Source organism: Thermobia domestica, chromosome 12, assembly GCF_964235325.1.
Source record: "Thermobia domestica chromosome 12, izTheDome1.hap1.1, whole genome shotgun sequence".
NCBI lineage: Eukaryota > Metazoa > Arthropoda > Insecta > Zygentoma > Lepismatidae > Thermobia > Thermobia domestica.
In genome coordinates, this window is record NC_137465.1 from 219038332 (window position 1) to 219059630 (window position 21299).

The following is a 21299-nucleotide window of genomic DNA, read 5'->3' on the forward strand; positions in this document are numbered from 1 at the left end:
TGTTTGGAACCGGTTCATGGGATGCTGACCAATGATGACGCCGCCCTGGAGCATCGTACAGCATCGACCCACTTCTCATCACATGTTAACACACTGTTCAGAAATGGCTCCTTTCTCAGACGAGACAGCAAAGAATCAAGGTTGCTCGCGTTGCCTTCTAAACCGGAGTCAAATCATGTGGAACCCATCGAACCAACTTATAGTGCTCCTTAAGTTGATGGAGGTGTTGCCTAATGGTTTCTCCACTCACACTGAATTGTGGACTCAGTTCCTCACAACTTTGGCCATTGTTTGCCTCAATTGCTGCCTGAAGATCTTCATTTTGTACATACTTGTGTTGGATTTCCGACACGTGGTGCGTCTTCGCGTGTTTCGTCACTGTCCTTAAAATTTTTAAACCACCGCTGCACTGTCCGCGTAGTCACGATACCCTCACCAAAGGAGTGGTATATCTTCCGTCCCGCTGCAGCGGCGTTTGACCCTAGTTTGAACTCGTACAGCATACACGTCCTTATGACGCTCTGCGGAGGTTCCATGTTCACTCTGTCCTTACGCAAGTTCACGATGCCACAACCAGGTAGTATGTTGGGTATATGCGCACCAACAACTGACCTCTCGCCTTATCTCCATTCGCATTCAACTCACGGTGTGAGGGCTAGTTGAATAGAGACCTCCATAGAAAGCGACAGAACTTTTTATATAATTCCTCTTACTTCTTTGCTAGATGTGTTGCGGAAATCTCATTCTGCACGGCATTCTTTTGTGCGTTGTAAATAATACGTACACCAAGTTTGGTTATAATTAGTCCGGGCGTTGCAGAGTTATGTTGGAGCACACATACGCATACATACATACAATGTATATATATATATATATATATATATATATATATATATATATATATATATATATATATATATATATATATATATATATATATATATATATATATATAGGGTGACCGCGTGACTATGTTACAAAATTTAAGGGATGATTCCTGACACGGAAACAGGAAAAAAAGTTCAAATAAACTTTTGTCCAACGTACATAATTTCGGAGCTACAAGGTGCCGAAAGCGTGGGAAACTGACATTCAAAGCTCTATAGCTCGACTATGGTGAATGATAGAGCTAATGCGGCATGGTCACGTCAAAGTCACCGAAGCTGCTGTATTCAAAAATGCTTAGGTCGAGATCGTGCAATTCGTGCACAAGGGATTCCCCAAAGGAGCGTAGGGATTCCCGGATAATCTGTCAAGAAAGATGGGTCGAAAAGGATACGGATGAATAGCTGTCCCAACTGCTAGCAATAATGCGTCTGTACTAAGTCGATATCTCGCACAAGCACAAAATGGCGAACAGTTTTATACGTGCCATGTGTGGTTGCATAACGCGCACTAAATAAGAATGGGAAACATGAAAGGAAAATGTGAATAATTTAGTAGAAATGTTAAATACATGATATTACGCTGTCCTATCATTGAACATACGCATTTAATAAAAGGCAATAGTCATGAAACGTTCTAAAATGTTGTAAAAGGATCACACTATTAGTCTTTCTTCCATGTATTGTTGTCATTGAAAACAAATAAACAAAACTGAGCGAAACAACCATAATGCAAAAGAGGTTGTTTCCTAAAAACAAAAGTCACAAGAATGGGAATAATGTCTTCAATCAACATTTTACAGCAGGATTGAATGCAGCCAAGAACATCATCAATTACCTGTAAACGAGACAAATCTCCCAATTATCCTACAATAGGTGATGGACATGGCGTCCCTCTGCTTCAACACAGGCGTTACAGCGTCTCAGTAAGTTCTGGCGCATCCGCTGTAACAACCCAGGAGCTTTCTTATAGTATCACAGGCAGCGAGTATTCGTGCTAATAGTTCTTCTGCGTTGTCTATAGGCGTTTCATAGACAAGTGTTTTGACATGACCCCACAAGAAAAAATTAAGTGGATGCAAATCTGGGGAACGTGCATGCCAATTACAAGGACCGCCTCTTCCAATCCATCTGTCACGAAACGTTTGATTCAAATACTCTCGAGCACTAGCTGAAAAGTGGGCTGGGGCACCATCATGTTGAAACCACATCCGTTGACGAACACCGAGAGGGACATCCTCTAATAACTCTGGAAGTATGTCTCGCAGGAATCTCGTATACACTGGTGCAGTTAATCGTGGCGGTAGTAAATATGGACCTATTATCTGATCACTGATAATACCCGCCCACATATTTATGGCGAATCGGTCTTGGTGGCCCCTTTCCACAATTGCATAAGGATTTTCGTCTGCCCATACATGACTATTGTGACTATTAAATATCCCGTCTTTCGTAAAACAAGCTTCGTCGGTGAAAAGCAGGTAGGAAGCAAACTGTGGATCAATTACAGAGCGTTGGAGAAACCACTCTCAAAACCGAACGCGAGGTTGAAAGTCAGTTGGACGTAAGGCCTGAACCCTCTGCGGGTGATAGGGGTGTAACTGTTGCTCGTGTACTACTTTCCAAACAGTATCTTGTGCTACTCCCCTTTCACGTGCTACTTTCCGGGTACTTACTGTTAGGTCTTGGGTGAAACGGTCAAGCACTTGTTCTTCAAAGTTCGGAGTACTTGTGGTTCTTCGTCTTCCTTGGTCGTAGTATTGAGGTTGTAAATTCCCCGTGCCTCGTAAGCGTTGAAAAAGTCTGGCAAACATAGTATGGGCTGGATGTCTTCTTTCTGGATACTTCAGTCGATATAACCTATTAGCTTGTCGACTGTTGCCATTTGCTTGACCGTATACAAATATCATGTGCGCAAGTTCTGCTATCGAATACTCCATTTGATCTCACATTCGAACAAGCAAAGCACAAACTGCACTAAGGAACTCGTACGCTACGAACAAAACCACATGAAGAATGACCTTCCACCTTCCACAACACCTTCTAGTAGGGTTGTCTTATACTTTCCTTACCTTCGATTGTTTTCTACGACAGAAGGAAGAACAAATGCTTGTGATCGAACCTGCAAACTGTGGTGTACTTCAGGTGATAGCACCGTCTGTGAAAACAAAATATCTTCTAAACGATAACAATACGACATGTTAAGCATTCTAGACAAAATCTCGGAATTAGTCCTGCAAAACATCGGAAGCAGCGACTAAAACAAACGTCCTGATAAATTGTTTTTCCTTGTTCTTTTTCAATGTTCGGGTAACGCACATTACGGCTAATGATAAGAAACGGATATTTTACTGTTGTTCTCTGGCAGTGGTCAAATTAACATGGGATGGCGGAAAAATCCCCCTCTCGTAAAAAGTATCCTCGGCTCGTATCATCAAATGAAATAAAGTTTCTGCCTGGAAGAAAGCACCCATATCCCCCGGTTTTTCCCCTTAGTTTTACTTGCTTTCAATGACAAAACTACATGAAAGAAAACAATGATAGTGTGATGTTTGTATAACATTTTAGTACGTTTCATGATTATTCCCTTTATTAAACGCGTCTATACGTACAATGAACAGGACAGTGTACTATCATGTATTTACCATTTGTACTAAATTATTCACATTTTCCTTTCATATTTTCCCCACTCTTATTTAGTGCGCGTTATGCAACCACACATGGCACGTATAAAACTGTTCGCCATTTTGTGCTTGTGCGAGATATCGACTTAGTACAGACGCATTATTGCTAGCAGTTGGGACAGCTATTCATCCGTATCCTTTTCGACCCATCTTTCTTGACAGATTATCCGGGAATCCCTACGCTCCTTTGGGGAATCCCTTGTGCACGAATTGCACGATCTCGACCTAAGCATTTTTGAATACAGCAGCTTCGGTGTCTTTGACGTGACCATGCCGCATTAGTTCTATCATTCACCATAGTCGAGCTATAGAGCTTTGAATGTCAGTTTCCCACGCTTTCAGCACCTTGTAGCTCCGAAATTATGTACGTTGGACAAAAGTTTATTTGAACTTTTTTTCTTGTTTCCGTGTCAGGAATCATCCCTTAAATTTTGTAACATAGTCATGCGGTCACTCTGTATATATATATATATATATATATATATATATATATATATATATATATATATGTGTGGTGGGTCAAAATAACTTTAACAAGCCAATATCTTGCGACTACACATCAAATAAGAAAAATGAAATGAAATGAAGTCTTTGAGTTTTACGTCCCACGGTTATGCCGGTTAGGCTAAAGGAGACGGTGATTATGAGAGATGAGTGAAATGAAGAAAGTGGGAGGAAACGGGAGAACCCCGAGAAAACCCACGAGCACGGTGTTTGTCCACCACAAAGTTCACTTGGCGGGGGCTGGGATCGAACCCGGGACCCCAAGCACCAGAGGTGAACGCTCTACCACTGAGCCACCGCGCCCCCCAATAAGAAAAATGTAAAGAATCAATGCACAATACAGAGGGGTCTAAAAAATGAGTCAAACACCAGGTTCGCCTGCGCCCCCATTTTGGGGGGAGGGGTGTACATAAAATTTTCAAATGGAAACATAGGTCGAGTGATACCTCGTTCAAAACAGCTTAAAAGATTGAACAATTTTTGTAGGAAACAATTTTTGATATGGGGCGCCGTTTTCAAGATGCTCCTTCCAAAATGGTCGTGTATCAGATAAAATTTTCAGTACTTACAAATCAGAAACGGCTGAGTAGAAAAAGATGAAACAAAAAACGAGAAAGGAAAACGCCATAACAACGTGGAATAGTGTTGTCGCGGTGTCCCCAGGGCCTCCATCATGGAGCCCCGGCACCAACTTGAAACTTTCAGATGGGAATATAGGTCGCGTGATACTTTGTTTCATAGATCGTGGAAAACCAAACAGCTCAGTGTTTTGATTTCGGGCAAGCCTGTTTTAAAATGGCCGCCGAAAATGGTTCCCCATTCAGATACAAAGCGCAGTGTTCAAACTGAGTGTTGCAAGCCAATATCGAGCAAACTATGCATCAAGTCAGAAATAGATGACGTTCGAGCCTGGAAAGTTTTTTTTTTTTTTTTTAAATATTTTCACTTTGACGGTAGGACCTACGGGACGGGGAGGGAAAGGGGAAATTACTATATAAAAATAAATAGAACTTATCTCTTGAACTACCCATCCGATCTTGATCAAATTTTCAACATACAGAGCCAGGGATAATTTTTATCATGCCTTGCCCCGCAACATGGGGAGGGGAGAGGGATATATAAAAATCACCGAAAATGACCAATATCAAAGAGCGCTTTAGTAATAGTAAAAACGGAGCATATTACAATTTTTCCTTAATTTAACCCAGCGAAATCGGGGTGCGTCTTAGATTCGAGGACGTCTTAAATTCGAGTAATTATCGAGAAATTCTTGATTAAAGATATTATTAACGTGTCATTAAAACTACTTGGCTAGTCATAAATATTTTAAATTTTGTATCATATTCAATCATTCAGACAACAATAGTGTTCTGCGCTTGCCCGAGACGTGCGGGTTTGCTAGTTTTTATAATTACTCGTTCATTGTTTTTAGAATCACTTCATTAATTTATAGTTTTAAACTATAAGTCATGAAACAGTTTTTGAAATCTGAGACTAGTCTTGCTCACGTGACTCATAAATTTTCTTGTCTCGAAAAAGAGATGAGATTTTTCGTATTTACCGTCTTGTTTCCAGTTTTAAAATGTACTGTTCATTTCAAATCTCGTGTCGTTTCCGAGACGTGACGAGAAATTACTAGTTTCGTTCGTAACATTGTTTGCAAACAAAACTGGAGTTGTATTATTTTAGTTGATACTGTCTTTGGATGGAAGTATTAAAGCTCAGAAATATAGTTTAACTTAGTTTTATGTAAACGAATATTTGTGATATTTTATTTAATGAAGCACAAATAAAACATTCTTTTCATATTTTTTAGAAGAGACCGATATTGTTTTGGCCTTGGTTATTAATTATGTTTTTAGAGGTCCACTACCAGCTTATAGACTCATGGCAAAAGTATATTTTGGTACCAAGCCAACCCAATTACAGCCGAATGTTTACAGCATTAATGGCAGCTTGTAAGTAGACTCACTACAAATTTAATTGGTTAATTAACTGAGGGATTAATGAACTCTTTAATATTAAGACCTGATTGATTCTAAATTTAAGTTTAAAATGTTTCTCTTGTTCTTGCTTTATAAAAGCCTCGTTTTCCACTTTGAAACGATGCGTACTAAAAACGAAAAGGAATTGTGATTCCGTCAAATTTTTAAATTGTGCCATTGTTGATCTAGGGTTTGATAACCACTGCAGACATAACTGTCTGCTACAAATCTAAGTTGTAGGGCTTTGTTACATCGATTGTTAAATTGCGGTACCTGGTTCTAACTTGTACACTTATTATATATATATATATATATATATATATATATATATATATATATATATATATATATATATATATATATATATATATATATATATACACATAAAAGTGAAACTTGTTAACAGTTTATTTATTAAGTTTCAAGAGATATTCAATAACTATTCCCTGTTCAGCGTAAGCTCTAAACTCAGATAAACAAAATATTCGTATCCTTCCGCTTGTCACAAATAAGATTGGCTACTGATGTATCTCTCCCACTCCTTCCGGGGAGGAGGAAATTATACACGTGCATTTTGACAATACTGTCTCGTGTTGTCCAGATACAACAGCAGCAGAAAAGAAAGAAAAAAAAACTCGAAAGATTAAAAAAAAAATGAATTTCGCTGGTAAACAATTGCTGTTTAGTGAGTAAAGGTTTACCTTGTTGGTGTTTCACTACAACACTCGCGGAACTGGGATGCATGCCAGCCATCTTTCTGTCTTTAAAAGCAGAATACGCCTTCACAGTTGAATTGGCGCCATAATTACTGCGCATGCTTAGTATTTATGTCTATTGTTTCATTAACCCCACTGGATTGCAGTATTATTACATAATCCGTATTATATTTTTGTCATTTATAATCATATAGCAGTTTTATATGGAACTTCACACTAAAAGTAATCATATTATAATTTGAACTATTTTGCGGAGTACAAGCGTAGGTAGGCCAACAGCAAATCAGCGAGATTTAGTTTCACGTGGCTTTGTTTATCGCAGTTTATGGCTTAGGTCTAACAGGGTTTAACTGATTCATATCAACTTGGCTATCAGAGGCGGGTCCAGCCTGGGGCCGCGGGGGGCAAGGTCTCCAGTTATGTAGTAACAAACATAATTGAACTTATTATTTATATATATTTGAAAATTTATGGTAAACTCATGATATACTTATCATAGTCTGAGTTGTGGCTGGCCCCCTAGTTTTTAACTTCTAGATCCGCCACTGTTAGCTATCTTAAATAACTTAAATTAAAAATACAAATCATTGGACAAAGTTACGTTTATTTTGAAATAATAAGTGTGTAACAGTTTCACCAACTAACTTAATATATTTGCTTTATCAGACACTGTGAATACATATAAATGTACCTTCCAGCGTAACTCCTAAATGTTTGGAGCAAAGTTAAACAAACATGATCATAAACTTCGATCTTGAAAAAATACTGTGTTAGTAAAATACCCCAAGAGGTCGGAATTAGAAGTAGTAATATGTAAAAATAATTGAAAACGACCGATTTTAGTGTCGAATCCATAGTTTTAGTGGTCGCTGAGATGAATAGTGATATTCCAATACCATTTAAGTTCAAGTTCATCTCCATCAACAGAGGATGGGGAACGGAAGATGTAAAAACAAAGATGTCAAAAATTACTGAATTTTTTTTTTTTATGGAATTCAGTTTTCGGAGTCCAGAAAAGAACTGACCCTTTATTTTAAGATAGGTTCAGTTTTTTCTTACGTAATATTGTTAATAATAGCTACAAATGATTATTATTAATTTCGTTGGTGAAGCTGCAAGCACTTCTAAGTTATTCACTTTTTTGCGTCTCCTGTGAAATTTTATTTTTGTTTCTGATGACTTTTTCGCAAGTTATTTTTCAATTAAGCTTAAAGGTTAGTCCTAATGTCTTGAAGCTTATGAACATCTAACTAATATAAAAGTTTAAATGAAGACAGCTGTATATATATATAAAGCATTTAAGTTATTAATATGTTTCTTCATGTTGTAATGATTCATAATTTAAGTCCCTAGAACATTATAAATGTGCATTTTCATTCCTTTCAAGACGCCGACCCACTACTAGCTTTTCAAATATATGATAAACTACCACAAAATTTACTTTTCTAATTATTATCCTTTCCATGATTAGCAACGTTCATCCCTCAGTTGCCATGCCAATACACCAAATTACTGTTTTTATTACATATTTGGTAAATATTAATATATCATTAGAAGTTTTAACAGTATCTAAAGGCGTTACTGTGAGAATAAGACTCATAACGTGCTTCGTGTGGAGTATTGTACTGTATGGGTCAGAAAGATGTACGTTATGCGAAAGTGATGAAAAACGACTGGAAGCTTTCGAAATATGGATGTGGAGAAGAACGGAGAGAATTAGCTGGGTAGAGCGGAAAACGAATGAGACGGTGTTTGAAATGATAGGGAAGAATAGAACACTTTTAGATATTATTAAGAAGAGGAAAAGAAACCAGTTGAGACATTGGCTGAGAGGGAACTGTATCACGAGGGGCGTTGTAGAGATTAGGGTGGTAGGAAAAAGAGGAAGGAGTGAAGAAGATTGCAATCAATTGACGACATCAAAACAAAAATCGTACGTCAAAACGAAGAGGTTAGCGGAAAACCGTGAAGCATGGAAGGTTCTCAATTGCACCAAGTGACCTACATAATGGCAGAATACCTATGATGATGTTGAAAAGCATTAGAGCTAGGTTGTCCTACACGATTCACATTACGCTGCGCCCTTGAAAGCGAGGAGTTAAGTTCCATTTTAGGATTGGCTCCATTTATATTGAAGATTTCTATTCTGTCTATAATATCGGTGCTGAAAAGAAATGTTGAAGTCAGAACAATCAACCATCTTGTTATATAAAATTATTTCATTTCCTAATCATCAGAGCGAGATATGTAAAATGGAGTTTGCTTATCCTAATTTAATGTAATGGCGTATCTAGAAAGGCTTAAAGTGTCCGAACCTTCCTAAAACTGAGATATATTATTGTGCATTTCCTGTTAAACTTTAAAAAAAGTTTTGAAGGAAGTTGTCCTTTTTAACTTCCTCTCCCTGTAAACTTAAGCGCTTCCTACTGGCTCAGAACTGCTTCACTTTTGGCTCAGCAAACTACATATTACTTCCATACGATTTAGGATAATTTAGTTTGTCTAAGACAAGAAGTTATGCAATTTTGTACTTTGAGAAATAATGTTTGAGTAATTTTAAAGCGAAAGAAATTAATTATTCCAAGTTCTACATTCGCTGCGTTATGTTTATTGTTTACTAGCAGCGTTCACCCCGCTTCGCTGCGGTCACCCCGGAACGCAATAAACTTTGTTACTTAGATAATTTTTACTTTTTCGCTTTCAAGTGATATGATAAAAACCATAGAAGATTGCAGTAAATCTTAACATTATATCGCCTGTCATTTATGTTAACCCGCCCCGCTTCGCTGCGGTCATCCCGGAAGTTTTCGCTTTCAAGTGATATGATAAAAACCATAGTAGATTGCATTAAATGTTAACATTATATCGCCTGTCATTTATGTTAACCCGCCGAGTGACACGGTCATGCGGGTTGCATATAAATACGTTTATTTTTACCTATGATGAACTAACAAAGGATTTGTACGTTATGGACACTTGAATGGTCAATTATCTCAAGACACTGGTAATTAAAAATTAAAGTGATATGATAAAAACCATCTAGGGTCCAAATCCTAATAACCCCCCAAAAATAAAAGAAATTGGTTCAGCCGTATTAGCGTGATGAGGGAACAAAGGATTTGTGCGTTCTCTTTTATATATAAGACTAGCAGCGTTCACCCCGCTTCGCTGCGGTCACCCCGGAACGCAATAAACTTTGTTACTTAGATAATTTTTACTTTTTCGCTTTCAAGTGATATGATAAAAACCATAGAAGATTGCAGTAAATCTTAACATTATATCGCCTGTCATTTATGTTAACCCGCCCCGCTTCGCTGCGGTCATCCCGGAAGTTTTCGCTTTCAAGTGATATGATAAAAACCATAGTAGATTGCATTAAATGTTAACATTATATCGCCTGTCATTTATGTTAACCCGCCGAGTGACACGGTCATGCGGGTTGCATATAAATACGTTTATTTTTACCTATGATGAACTAACAAAGGATTTGTACGTTATGGACACTTGAATGGTCAATTATCTCAAGACACTGGTAATTAAAAATTAAAGTGATATGATAAAAACCATCTAGGGTCCAAATCCTAATAACCCCCCAAAAATAAAAGAAATTGGTTCAGCCGTATTAGCGTGATGAGGGAACAAAGGATTTGTGCGTTCTCTTTTATATATAAGACTAGCAGCGTTCACCCCGCTTCGCTGCGGTCACCCCGGAACGCAATAAACTTTGTTACTTAGATAATTTTTACCATAGTAGATTGCAGTAAATGTTAACATTATATCGCCTGTCATTTATGTTAACCCGCCGAGTGACACGGTCATGCGGGTTGCATATAAATACGTTTATTTTTACCTATGATGAACTAACAAAGGATTTGTACGTTATGGACACTTGAATGGTCAATTATCTCAAGACACTGGTAATTAAAAATTAAAGTGATATGATAAAAACCATCTAGGGTCCAAATCCTAATAACCCCCCAAAAATAAAAGAAATTGGTTCAGCCGTATTAGCGTGATGAGGGAACAAAGGATTTGTGCGTTCTCTTTTATATATATAGATTATCAAAACATTAATCTGTGAGTGTAAGCATGAGCGTTAATCATGTTAAATCTATTACAGTTGTAGTTATTTACACAATTAATAGTTATTTCACAGTAGTGCTTAGGTTCTGCTTTTGTAGTAGTAATAACTATTTACTTATTATTAAATAAATAATCATTTCCTTCATTGTAAACTCACTATATTACCATATTACCAACTTGATATATTAATTGACGCGTTTGTATATAGTACATTGTAAGTTACGACAATTAGATACCCGTTTTAGGTGAAAAATAACAATTCATTTAACATAGAAGTATCGCTAAGTAATTCATTTTAATATATAGTAAATATTAACATATGCAGTTCAAGGCCTCCAGTTCCATCTTTAAACAGGAAGGACCGCAACAGAAGCAACATTTAATGTTACAACCATCTCGTATACATTTAAAATTACTTGGTATGTTCATTAAGAGTCTTCATCCCGGCGAAATTAAAATACCGCTTATTTTACAGTAATTATGTGGTATCTTCAAATAGATAAAAGATAATTGAAATATGGAACAAGAGCGCCCTAGACAATATTATTTTGCTTGAGGTACCGTTATCACAAGTCACCTAGCGGCTTTCCATTTTCAGCTGTTTAGAAACGCAAAAATAAATGCCGATTTTCAAAATGGCTCGAAATCGAAAGCAAATAAGTGAATCGTGATAACGTTATCTCATGTAAAATGATATTGTCTAGGGCGCTCTTGTTCCACATTTCGATTATATTTTATCTATTTGAAGATATAACATAATTACTGTAAAATTAGCGGTATTTTAATTTCGCCGGGATGAAGACTCTTAAAGATTTCCACTTACCTCATAGTTGCCAACCTCATGGAACAAAATTATAGATTTTCTTCTTTACTATTATTGTTTACTAGCAGCGTTCACCCCGCTTCGCTGCGGTCACCCCGGAACGCAATAAACTTTGTTACTTAGATAATTTTTACTTTTTCGCTTTCAAGTGATATGATAAAAACCATAGAAGATTGCAGTAAATCTTAACATTATATCGCCTGTCATTTATGTTAACCCGCCCCGCTTCGCTGCGGTCATCCCGGAAGTTTTCGCTTTCAAGTGATATGATAAAAACCATAGTAGATTGCATTAAATGTTAACATTATATCGCCTGTCATTTATGTTAACCCGCCGAGTGACACGGTCATGCGGGTTGCATATAAATACGTTTATTTTTACCTATGATGAACTAACAAAGGATTTGTACGTTATGGACACTTGAATGGTCAATTATCTCAAGACACTGGTAATTAAAAATTAAAGTGATATGATAAAAACCATCTAGGGTCCAAATCCTAATAACCCCCCAAAAATAAAAGAAATTGGTTCAGCCGTATTAGCGTGATGAGGGAACAAAGGATTTGTGCGTTCTCTTTTATATATAAGACTAGCAGCGTTCACCCCGCTTCGCTGCGGTCACCCCGGAACGCAATAAACTTTGTTACTTAGATAATTTTTACTTTTTCGCTTTCAAGTGATATGATAAAAACCATAGAAGATTGCAGTAAATCTTAACATTATATCGCCTGTCATTTATGTTAACCCGCCCCGCTTCGCTGCGGTCATCCCGGAAGTTTTCGCTTTCAAGTGATATGATAAAAACCATAGTAGATTGCATTAAATGTTAACATTATATCGCCTGTCATTTATGTTAACCCGCCGAGTGACACGGTCATGCGGGTTGCATATAAATACGTTTATTTTTACCTATGATGAACTAACAAAGGATTTGTACGTTATGGACACTTGAATGGTCAATTATCTCAAGACACTGGTAATTAAAAATTAAAGTGATATGATAAAAACCATCTAGGGTCCAAATCCTAATAACCCCCCAAAAATAAAAGAAATTGGTTCAGCCGTATTAGCGTGATGAGGGAACAAAGGATTTGTGCGTTCTCTTTTATATATATAGATTACAAAAAACTATCGTATATTCGTTATGCATGTAATAATTATATACTCGAGTATAATACTACTAATAGTAGGAATAATATATAATAAACGTACCTAGTAATCTTCATTTTGGAACTCCAAATCGGCGTCACTGTCCTAACTATTTTGTTTATCCTTATTAACACTACCCTGAACAACATCAATATTTCCATCCCCTTGTAAATGTAATTGAACTTAAAGAATTGATGGAGGGTTGCTATTTGCCCATTCTCAAATCGTTATTGATTTATTTTTCACCGGAAATAACTGTTCCGTGTATTTTATTATTATTTAATATACATCTGCACATTAAAAGAAAAAATACGTGAGGGTGTCCGTATATTCACCTATTATCGCTAGGACATTATCGATTATAGCATTAAGGCTTACATTTTCGTAGCTCACGAAAATTATCATGTGCTTGGCAAGCCTGTCTTACCTAGTTGTAGTTAATGTAGAGTATTAAAATTTTACATGTGTATTGATACATATCTTTGTAGGTTATGAGGAAGATTTATTTTTTTTAACTCCTAGTTATTTCTGTGTTACAAGCTCTTAACGAAAATAAAGTATAAAAACGGGTAAAATTGAATCCTGAGCGGTGAACGAGTTTTGCGCTTGAGAAGCTGTACGCCAGGAAACGTTTGATGAGATAAAATTAATTTATGAAGAGAAGAATACATTATATGAAGTTGTGAATCACTGATATCATCAGCGCCAAGTGTGGTTGGACTTTCGTAAGGGCAACCCCAATCCGCTATTGATGAAAGTAATATTGGGCAAGAGCAAGACGCCCCGCCATCATGGAGGATCGCTAGACATTCATCTTCTAGCTGATGATGTCAAAATAAGTGTGCAGGCTGGAGAACGTTATCCATAAGCACTGGCACATTCATAAGGTGTCAGTAAGATGAGTTTCCCGGCTTCCAGGAAATTTTCATTATATACCTCGAAAACCTGGAAGATTTTTTTTTACATATTAATACAATAACTCAAGATGAAACGTGGGTCCGTAAAAGAGACTAAGGTTTAGTCAAAGCAAAGCAAGTATACTTATTCACTAACTCCAACGAAACGCAATGTCCAACTCTTAGCGGGCTAGGTCATGTTGACATTATTATTATTATTATTATTATTATTATTATTATTATTATTATTATTATTATTATTATTATTATTATTATTATTATTATTATTATTATTATTATTTCAGACCAACATGGGGTACTGATAATGAAATTACTTTCGAAGAGTACTACAATTACAGAAACATACTATGCTTCACTACTGCAGAAATTACGGCGTTCCATCAAAACTCAAAGGCGTGAAATGCTAACAAAAGACGTCCGTTTCCTTCGACACAATGCCTACATGTCACAATTCGTATGTTGCCCAGGCAGAAGTACACAATTATAATAATTATGTATATGTTGTTTCAAAGACTGTGGTAAAGAAACTAGCAACATAACTTGAACATAAAATAGAACATACTCGTAAACACATTACCCTAGAAGAATTTTTATTTCTGTACTCCATAACATGATCAATTCATGGAAAGTTGGAGAGAGGGGACGAGTTAACGGTTTCCAACACACGAACTCTGTTATCATCGATATGCCTACTCCGGGGCCTACCCGCTCCATTTTACATGCAAAATACTACCAGTATCGTCAAATTTATTGTCTATTCTTGCAATTGTTAACATGGTGGGGCAATTTTCTCCAAACTTGACTGCCATCCTCCGCCTCACCTCTGCGTTGCAGAATACAAACGCACACAACGAAAACACTGTTCTAGAGACAATCGTTCCGCCATCTTGTCTAACGGTTCTAAGTTAAGTGACCATTATTCCCATTCTCGAGCTACACAGTGTTACCATATCGATTTTTTTTCAGAATTACAAATACTACAGACGGTCAAACATATACATAATTGTTGGCCATCCTTTACAATCCTGTGACTATGAAGTCCTTTCTTATCTCCATACTCTTCTGACCATGTACCATCTAATTTCACATTTTCCCAACCATGAAGTAATTTTTGAAGCAAAAGCGTTTTCGTTACATGAAACTAAATTGTTCTACTGTCCCTGCAATTCCTTATTTTCGTCTTACAAACACCTACTCTCTTTTACGTCCATCCCTCTTTAACCCTGGTCATTCCAATACAAACAATATGTCCTACTAGCTGTTCCGATTACAAATGAGTATGTTTCTTTCTACAATTATCTCGCTACAAATAAATGTGTATATATAGTAGTATATAATAGTTAATGTACATATCAGTGGGAGACCTTTGTTCGATTCCCGGCGGGAGCTCATGTGACTCGGATTCCACTTTAATCAGTAGGTCCACGTCTCATATAGCCTTGCTGCTGAACGGGACGTTAAACTCAAAATCAACTCAACTCAACTCAATGTATATACATATTAGTCGGTAAGTATGAAACTCTACCAGCATTGGTGGACTGCCTCCTCCTCTTCAAAACATCGTGTGCGTTGGTTTTCTCGGGGTTCTCCCGTTTCCTCCCACTTTCTTCATTCCACCATTTCATTCATATCTCATCATCACCGTCTCCTTTAGCCTAACCGGCATAAACGTGGGACGTAAAACTCACAACTTTCATTTCATTTTCCTCCTCATCAAAACTTGAATTGAAGCTACTGTTTGAAATTACGAACAAACACACAGAAAACAGCGAGAAATAAACCCCAAATTCTAGGATTGGTTGCAACCCGTAGGCAAAGACGTGACTAGAGCATAGAGCCCCCTCGTAGCTAAGCAGTTAGCGTACGTGACCCTCAACATAGAAGACCAAGTTCGATTCCCGGTGGAGTTCATGTGGTTCTGATCCAACGTTAAACTGTAGAACCACGTCCCATATAGCCTTGCTGCTGAAAGGGATGCTAAACACAAAACCAAACCAAATCAAGTGACTAGAGCATACTCTGTGTAGTATAGTAGTAGTAGTTGACTTTGACATTGTTGAAGTCATAAGCCAATACATTACATGAGAAACTTAAAAAAAAAAAGAAAAAAAAAACTGTGCATATAGTTAAAGGATTTCACAATTGACTTTTAGCAATTTTATCTCCCAAAGTTGGAGTCTTTCATCTCTTGTTTAGCGATTTTTTTTTTAAATCAACGTTTTGGCAACACTCCTGACATCTTCCAATGAACATTTGCTTCATTACCAATCAATTAACAGAATGTACTTGTAGCTTTGATTTGTTTGCTCTTCGTTGGATTTAAAAAAAGCATATTATTAATTGCTATCTATATTTTATAGTTCTATAAATACCATATTCATTCATGTACGTTATGCGCAACGTCTATCTTCCGTCATTGAGTTTAACCACTTCTGGCGCTTTTGTCTGTGGTTTTGTGTAGATATTACACGATGCACTTGTATATTTCTAATCGTGAATTTCTGTAGAAATTGAAAGAGCTAATGGAAATGAAGTTCTAGATAATTAATAAACGCCATTCAACAGGATGCAAAACAGACAGAAGACAATTACTGTTCAGGGAGTGTTTGAAGAAGAGCTGTTGTCAGCCTGAAATTGAATGGTCGTTGCTCAGTTCCGTTTCGACAATGAACGATTAATTAGTAATAAGACTTGTTGGGCGATATTCAGTGAGAATTCGTTAATCAATCATTAGTCACGCGATTAGTTAGTGTGGTATTAGCATTCTACTAAGGAGGGTGTAAATTTTAGAATTCAGAGTCTGCTTAAAGTTCAACGATTAATTTCATTTGGGTATTATTAACTAATGGATAAATTCTGCTTTTGGGGGGCTGGTTATTTCTAAAAATTGATACTTTTTTGCTAAATATAACTTAATTATGATTAGTTTATGTTAATTTTTGTTAATTTAGGTTAGGCTAGGTGTTTCACAGGAAGTTGTATTTACCTTCACGGTTTGTATAGATGGTCAACGCCTTCTGTTTTTTACGTAGTATTGGGCCTCCGAACAGTGTTTCTTCCAGACATTTTTTTTGGGGGCACTGTCCCTCCGGAGGTCTGAGAGTACCCCCCCGGAGGAGACCAAAATAATACATCTATAATATAATAATAACTAGAATAGTATTAGTAGTGTCCCCCCCGGAATAATAAGTGTGTCTGCCCAGAACATTTTTTTCTGAAAGAACGACTGCCCGAATACAGAATGAACCCTTAATTAACACAACCCCAATACATCAGGTGAGAAAAATACATGTGTCAGCTTTTAAAAACTAGATACGTGCATAGGATGTAGTCTGTAAAAGTGAAGAAAATATATGAAACACGAAATTCGAAATGCTTCTTTTGTGGTTTAGTATCACAGCAAGTTATAAATAGTTAAGAATTCGAATAATAATTAATTTATTCATTTCTGAGAGATGTATTTATGGCAGGAATAATTAGAAGTCAATTAATATTAGTGACAATAGAAGGTTTATCTTGTAATTATAAGCGAACATAATTTATGGAGCAGTTGTATTTATTCTTCAGTAAACTGCAAAATTTTCTACTCATCTCTCACTGTTCACTTTAAGAAACAGTTCTGCTATTGTAGAGGACTTGGCTTAATAGCTGCTTCATAGTTAATTCACCCGATGAGGTAAACGGTTAGAAAGGAAGAAAGGCAGGTAATTAATTGCCTTTGTGTTCTCGTATTGTGGTTTAAACCATGGCTAAACCAAGGTACCCTGAGCTCTAAATTAATTAGTCACATGTGATTAATTTAGACAACTACTATGTGCTAATCAAAGATGCTGAATACATTTCTGATACCATGAGTTAATCAAACCCTTAGTACGGTGCTAATCATACATCAAAACGACCGATCTAGTCTTGCTTAATGTAAAGTACATATAACGTACAATTATTAAGGGGATATATAGTATTAATTCTGACAGGTTGCATTCCAACATGGGACCAATCGGAAATAAAAATCTTATATATATATTTTTAAAAGAAATGAAATCTTTTAAGTTGTACGTCACACATTTATGCCGGTTAGGCTAAAGGAGACGGTGATGATGAGAATAAAAAAAGTCAACTTTTTATTCTTATCTTTTACAATATCTTTATTAATGTACAGTCCTGTTCAAAATACCGTGGAAACTAACCTTACTTTAGAAGACCACTTTTTGGTGACCGTATTTAGCAAATTCTAATATTTACTTTGACTCTAAATAAATATTTTAATTGGCCAAAGGAAATTAATATTTGTTTGATTTAATTTCTAGCTGTAAATTAGAGTACAGGAATTTTAAAATACAAGTGGGTGACCAGCTTTTTTTTTAAAAAAACAAGACTGTATCTTTTACAGTCATTTTTAGCAAAATTTCCACCAGCGACAGAAACATTTACCTTTTCCCTACTTGGTATCAAATTTCCCTGGATTTGAGAAATTTTCCCCAATCTATATATATAAAAAAAAAAATGAAAAAAAAAACGGAGCGGAGCAGCTGATCTGTTGATTTCAGGCTTGCCAATCATATGATAATTAATCGTGATATCCGATAATTTTAGATCTCACACATTTGTTTGCAGTTTTTGAATAGATTTTTATCAGTCGTTTTCGCTAAAATAAACAAATAACGGTTTGAGAACTGGCAAATGGCAACCCTGTAACCATTATTTAAATTCAATTGCCTTTATGAGAGGGTGCAAATATTGTTGTTCAAGGCAGAGTTAATAAGGATAAAAAAATAGTGAGAAGAGTGACTCTTGTTTGAAACCGCAATTCGAAATTAAAGATTATTAAATAAATTTATTATATAAGGTAACTATAGGTATATACGCCAGTGCAGCTAAATACGCCAAGTGTTTAGTCCTGGGACGATTCCGACGAAATCCGCTAGAATGCACCTCCAATATGATTGATTGATTGATTGATTGAGTTTAACGTCCCGTTCAGCAGCGAGGCTATATGAGACGTGGACCTACTGATTAACGTGGAATCCGAACCACATGAGCTCCCTCCGGGAATCGAACCCGGGACTCCCACGCCAAAGGCGCGTACGCTAACCGCTTAGCCACGAAGGAGCTTGCACCTCCAATATGTGCTATAGTCTTGGACAAATCCAATTTGACTAATAATCCGGAAGACACCGCTGAGATCGCCACGCCGTGCAGTATTGTTTGCTTCGGGAAGGTTCCGTGGAGGACGTTATTATTTCAATAGAGGTAAGAATCCGTTATTAGTAACGTGCTAACTGAGAACATTGCCGATTGTTTACAGTAATATACGCCTCATTTCGTGTTCGTCTAGGAATACTTTGTTTTGTAAGTATAATTTCAGTATTTGTGATTCAATGGCTACTAAATCAATACCAACCATAGTGCAGCGAAATACGGCAGGGCTTGTGCAGGACTGACTGCAGAAGACAAAGAAATTTTCAGAGTTTGTCCAACATATTCCATGTAATATCGATGTAGTTTTTTTAAGTTGCATTGCAGTGACACTGTTTGTTTATCTTCTTATGGACTAAAACTTTTCAATTTGAAACTTCATTTGAAATTTGGAGATTATCGTTTTTACATTTTATTTTTTTATGTTTATGTTGCATTGTGGTTATTATATTTTTGGCTTCAGCTATGTTGTGTAGTAATATTCCTTTAATAAAGACGATGTAAGCAGTTGCAAGATTTATTACATGTTTCTAGTAATATCCTAGACTTGACATAATTACCTGCACATGTTGGTAAATACGCCAATTTGTAACACTTTTTTCTTTTACCCTGGCTACAAAATAGAAGTGAATCGTGTCATTGTCACATTTTTTTCTACACGCGGAAGAGGTTACTCTGTAACGCACATGCGTTGTTCTTTGAGTTTGATGAAAATTAAGGCCATAAAAATCCAACGCCCTTAACATGGCGTATTTACCTACACCTACCTTATTGTTGTTATTATTAGTAGTGTTGTACTTGCTTTTAAAATTATTACGTGCATAACGAATATACGATATTTTTAAAGACAAAAATCGATAATTTTGTTCTCTGAAGTTTGCAACTCTGGTTCATTTGGAAATTCTTTTCGAAAACGGTTTGTTTGACGCAAGGATGTTATAAATAGAGGATATGCCCATATGTATATTCACCCTATTAAATCGATGAAGCCAAACAACAACAGAGCATCGGCACGTCTGATTGGCTAATCTCGTTTCTGCCATCGTCTGATTGGCTACTTTCGTTTCCGCCATGGTTGTTGGCTCAAAACATTGCGATTCTATGGGGCGGAGTGGCAGAGTAGGGGTGGCGAAACTGTGACGTATGGCTTCAAGATTTTGTTGTAAGGGCAGATCCTCTATTTTCTAAGATCTTTGGTTTGACGATCTATTATATTAAGCTGGCAATGTTTCGTCTCTGACGGATACCTTGAATTAATCCTTTTGTACCACTTTTCTCCGAAGTATTGTAGACTCTTCAAACTAAATTACCATTATATAACAATAATGCATATCTAATTTAATTCTTTTTCGTGTTACAGTAATTGTCTTGTACCAAATCCTGGTCGTGTGGAGTTATTACCAAGTTTTACGAGAATTCGAAGACGAAGATACTTAACAACATTGATATTAGAAGTAGTTACTATTTGTATAAAACATGTGGACTGTTCTGTTAAAGTACCCTTGTAAGGATAATTAATAAAAATGGTTTTGAAATTACTACCTAGTTATACTGGGAAGAAAATTACATACTTAAAATACGTGGAAGGAGATTACTGTAATGCTTATTAAATATCAGCATATTACAATATTTTCCACTCTGCATCAGCAGATATTTTTTTCACTCTCCACCCTAGTGATAAGAACTAAATACACGTTTCTGATTGGTTGCAGTTTGCGACTGTCCAAACCTTCTGGTGCATGTATTGTGTATTATAGTAATAGAAGAAAGTTGTCACTTTCTGTGTTGATAAAAATAAAAAGAAATATAATTATGTTTGGGTTACATTTCGTAAGAATATGAGGCATATTTTTTTCACGCGGTACCCTTTAAAAAAATATGGATTTTGGTTACAAGGAAGTGGGTGTGGTTCGAAGTTGGACCATCCGAGTGTGACGTAATGTCACTGCTATTATCATGAGGGTAAGTGTGGAACAAAACGAACACTGCGGGGTTCTAACCCCCTTCGCTCGCTAACGCTCGCTCCGCTATGTTTCATAACCTAAGTAAATAACGTTTTATGCACTTACATATAAGAGCAAATGAGTACTATTTTTATCTTATCTTAATGATAAAAGCGTCATGAAAATAAAAAATTAAAAAAAAACTTTCCTGGGGCAGTTTGAACCCAAGCCAAGAACGATTTTCATTACTAGCCATGAGGACCGAGAGCAGCACGCGTTTGATTTTTGCTATATGTATGCTACGTGGCGAGAAACGGATAATTTCAACCAATCAGAACCACGTATTTAGCTCTTATGACTAGGGTCGAGCGTTATTTAAAAATATGCCCTGCATCAATGTAATCACCAAACTAGT

The 21299-nt window shown here is 36.5% G+C and overlaps 1 protein-coding gene across 3 annotated transcripts in view; it reads left to right on the forward strand.

Annotated features, from left to right (window-relative positions):
* Positions 1-20469, forward strand: part of LOC145665870 (uncharacterized) — a 77732-nt gene extending 57263 nt beyond the window's left edge. For all 3 annotated transcript variants that reach the window (XM_081732982.1, XM_081732983.1, XM_081732984.1), the window contains 2 exons: positions 5889-6030; positions 20302-20469. In XM_081732982.1, coding sequence (XP_081589108.1) covers positions 5889-6030; positions 20302-20449 — 290 coding nt within the window. In that variant the 3' untranslated portion in view covers positions 20450-20469. The remainder of the gene's footprint in view (positions 1-5888; positions 6031-20301) is intronic.
* The last annotated feature ends 830 nt before the right edge of the window (positions 20470-21299 follow it).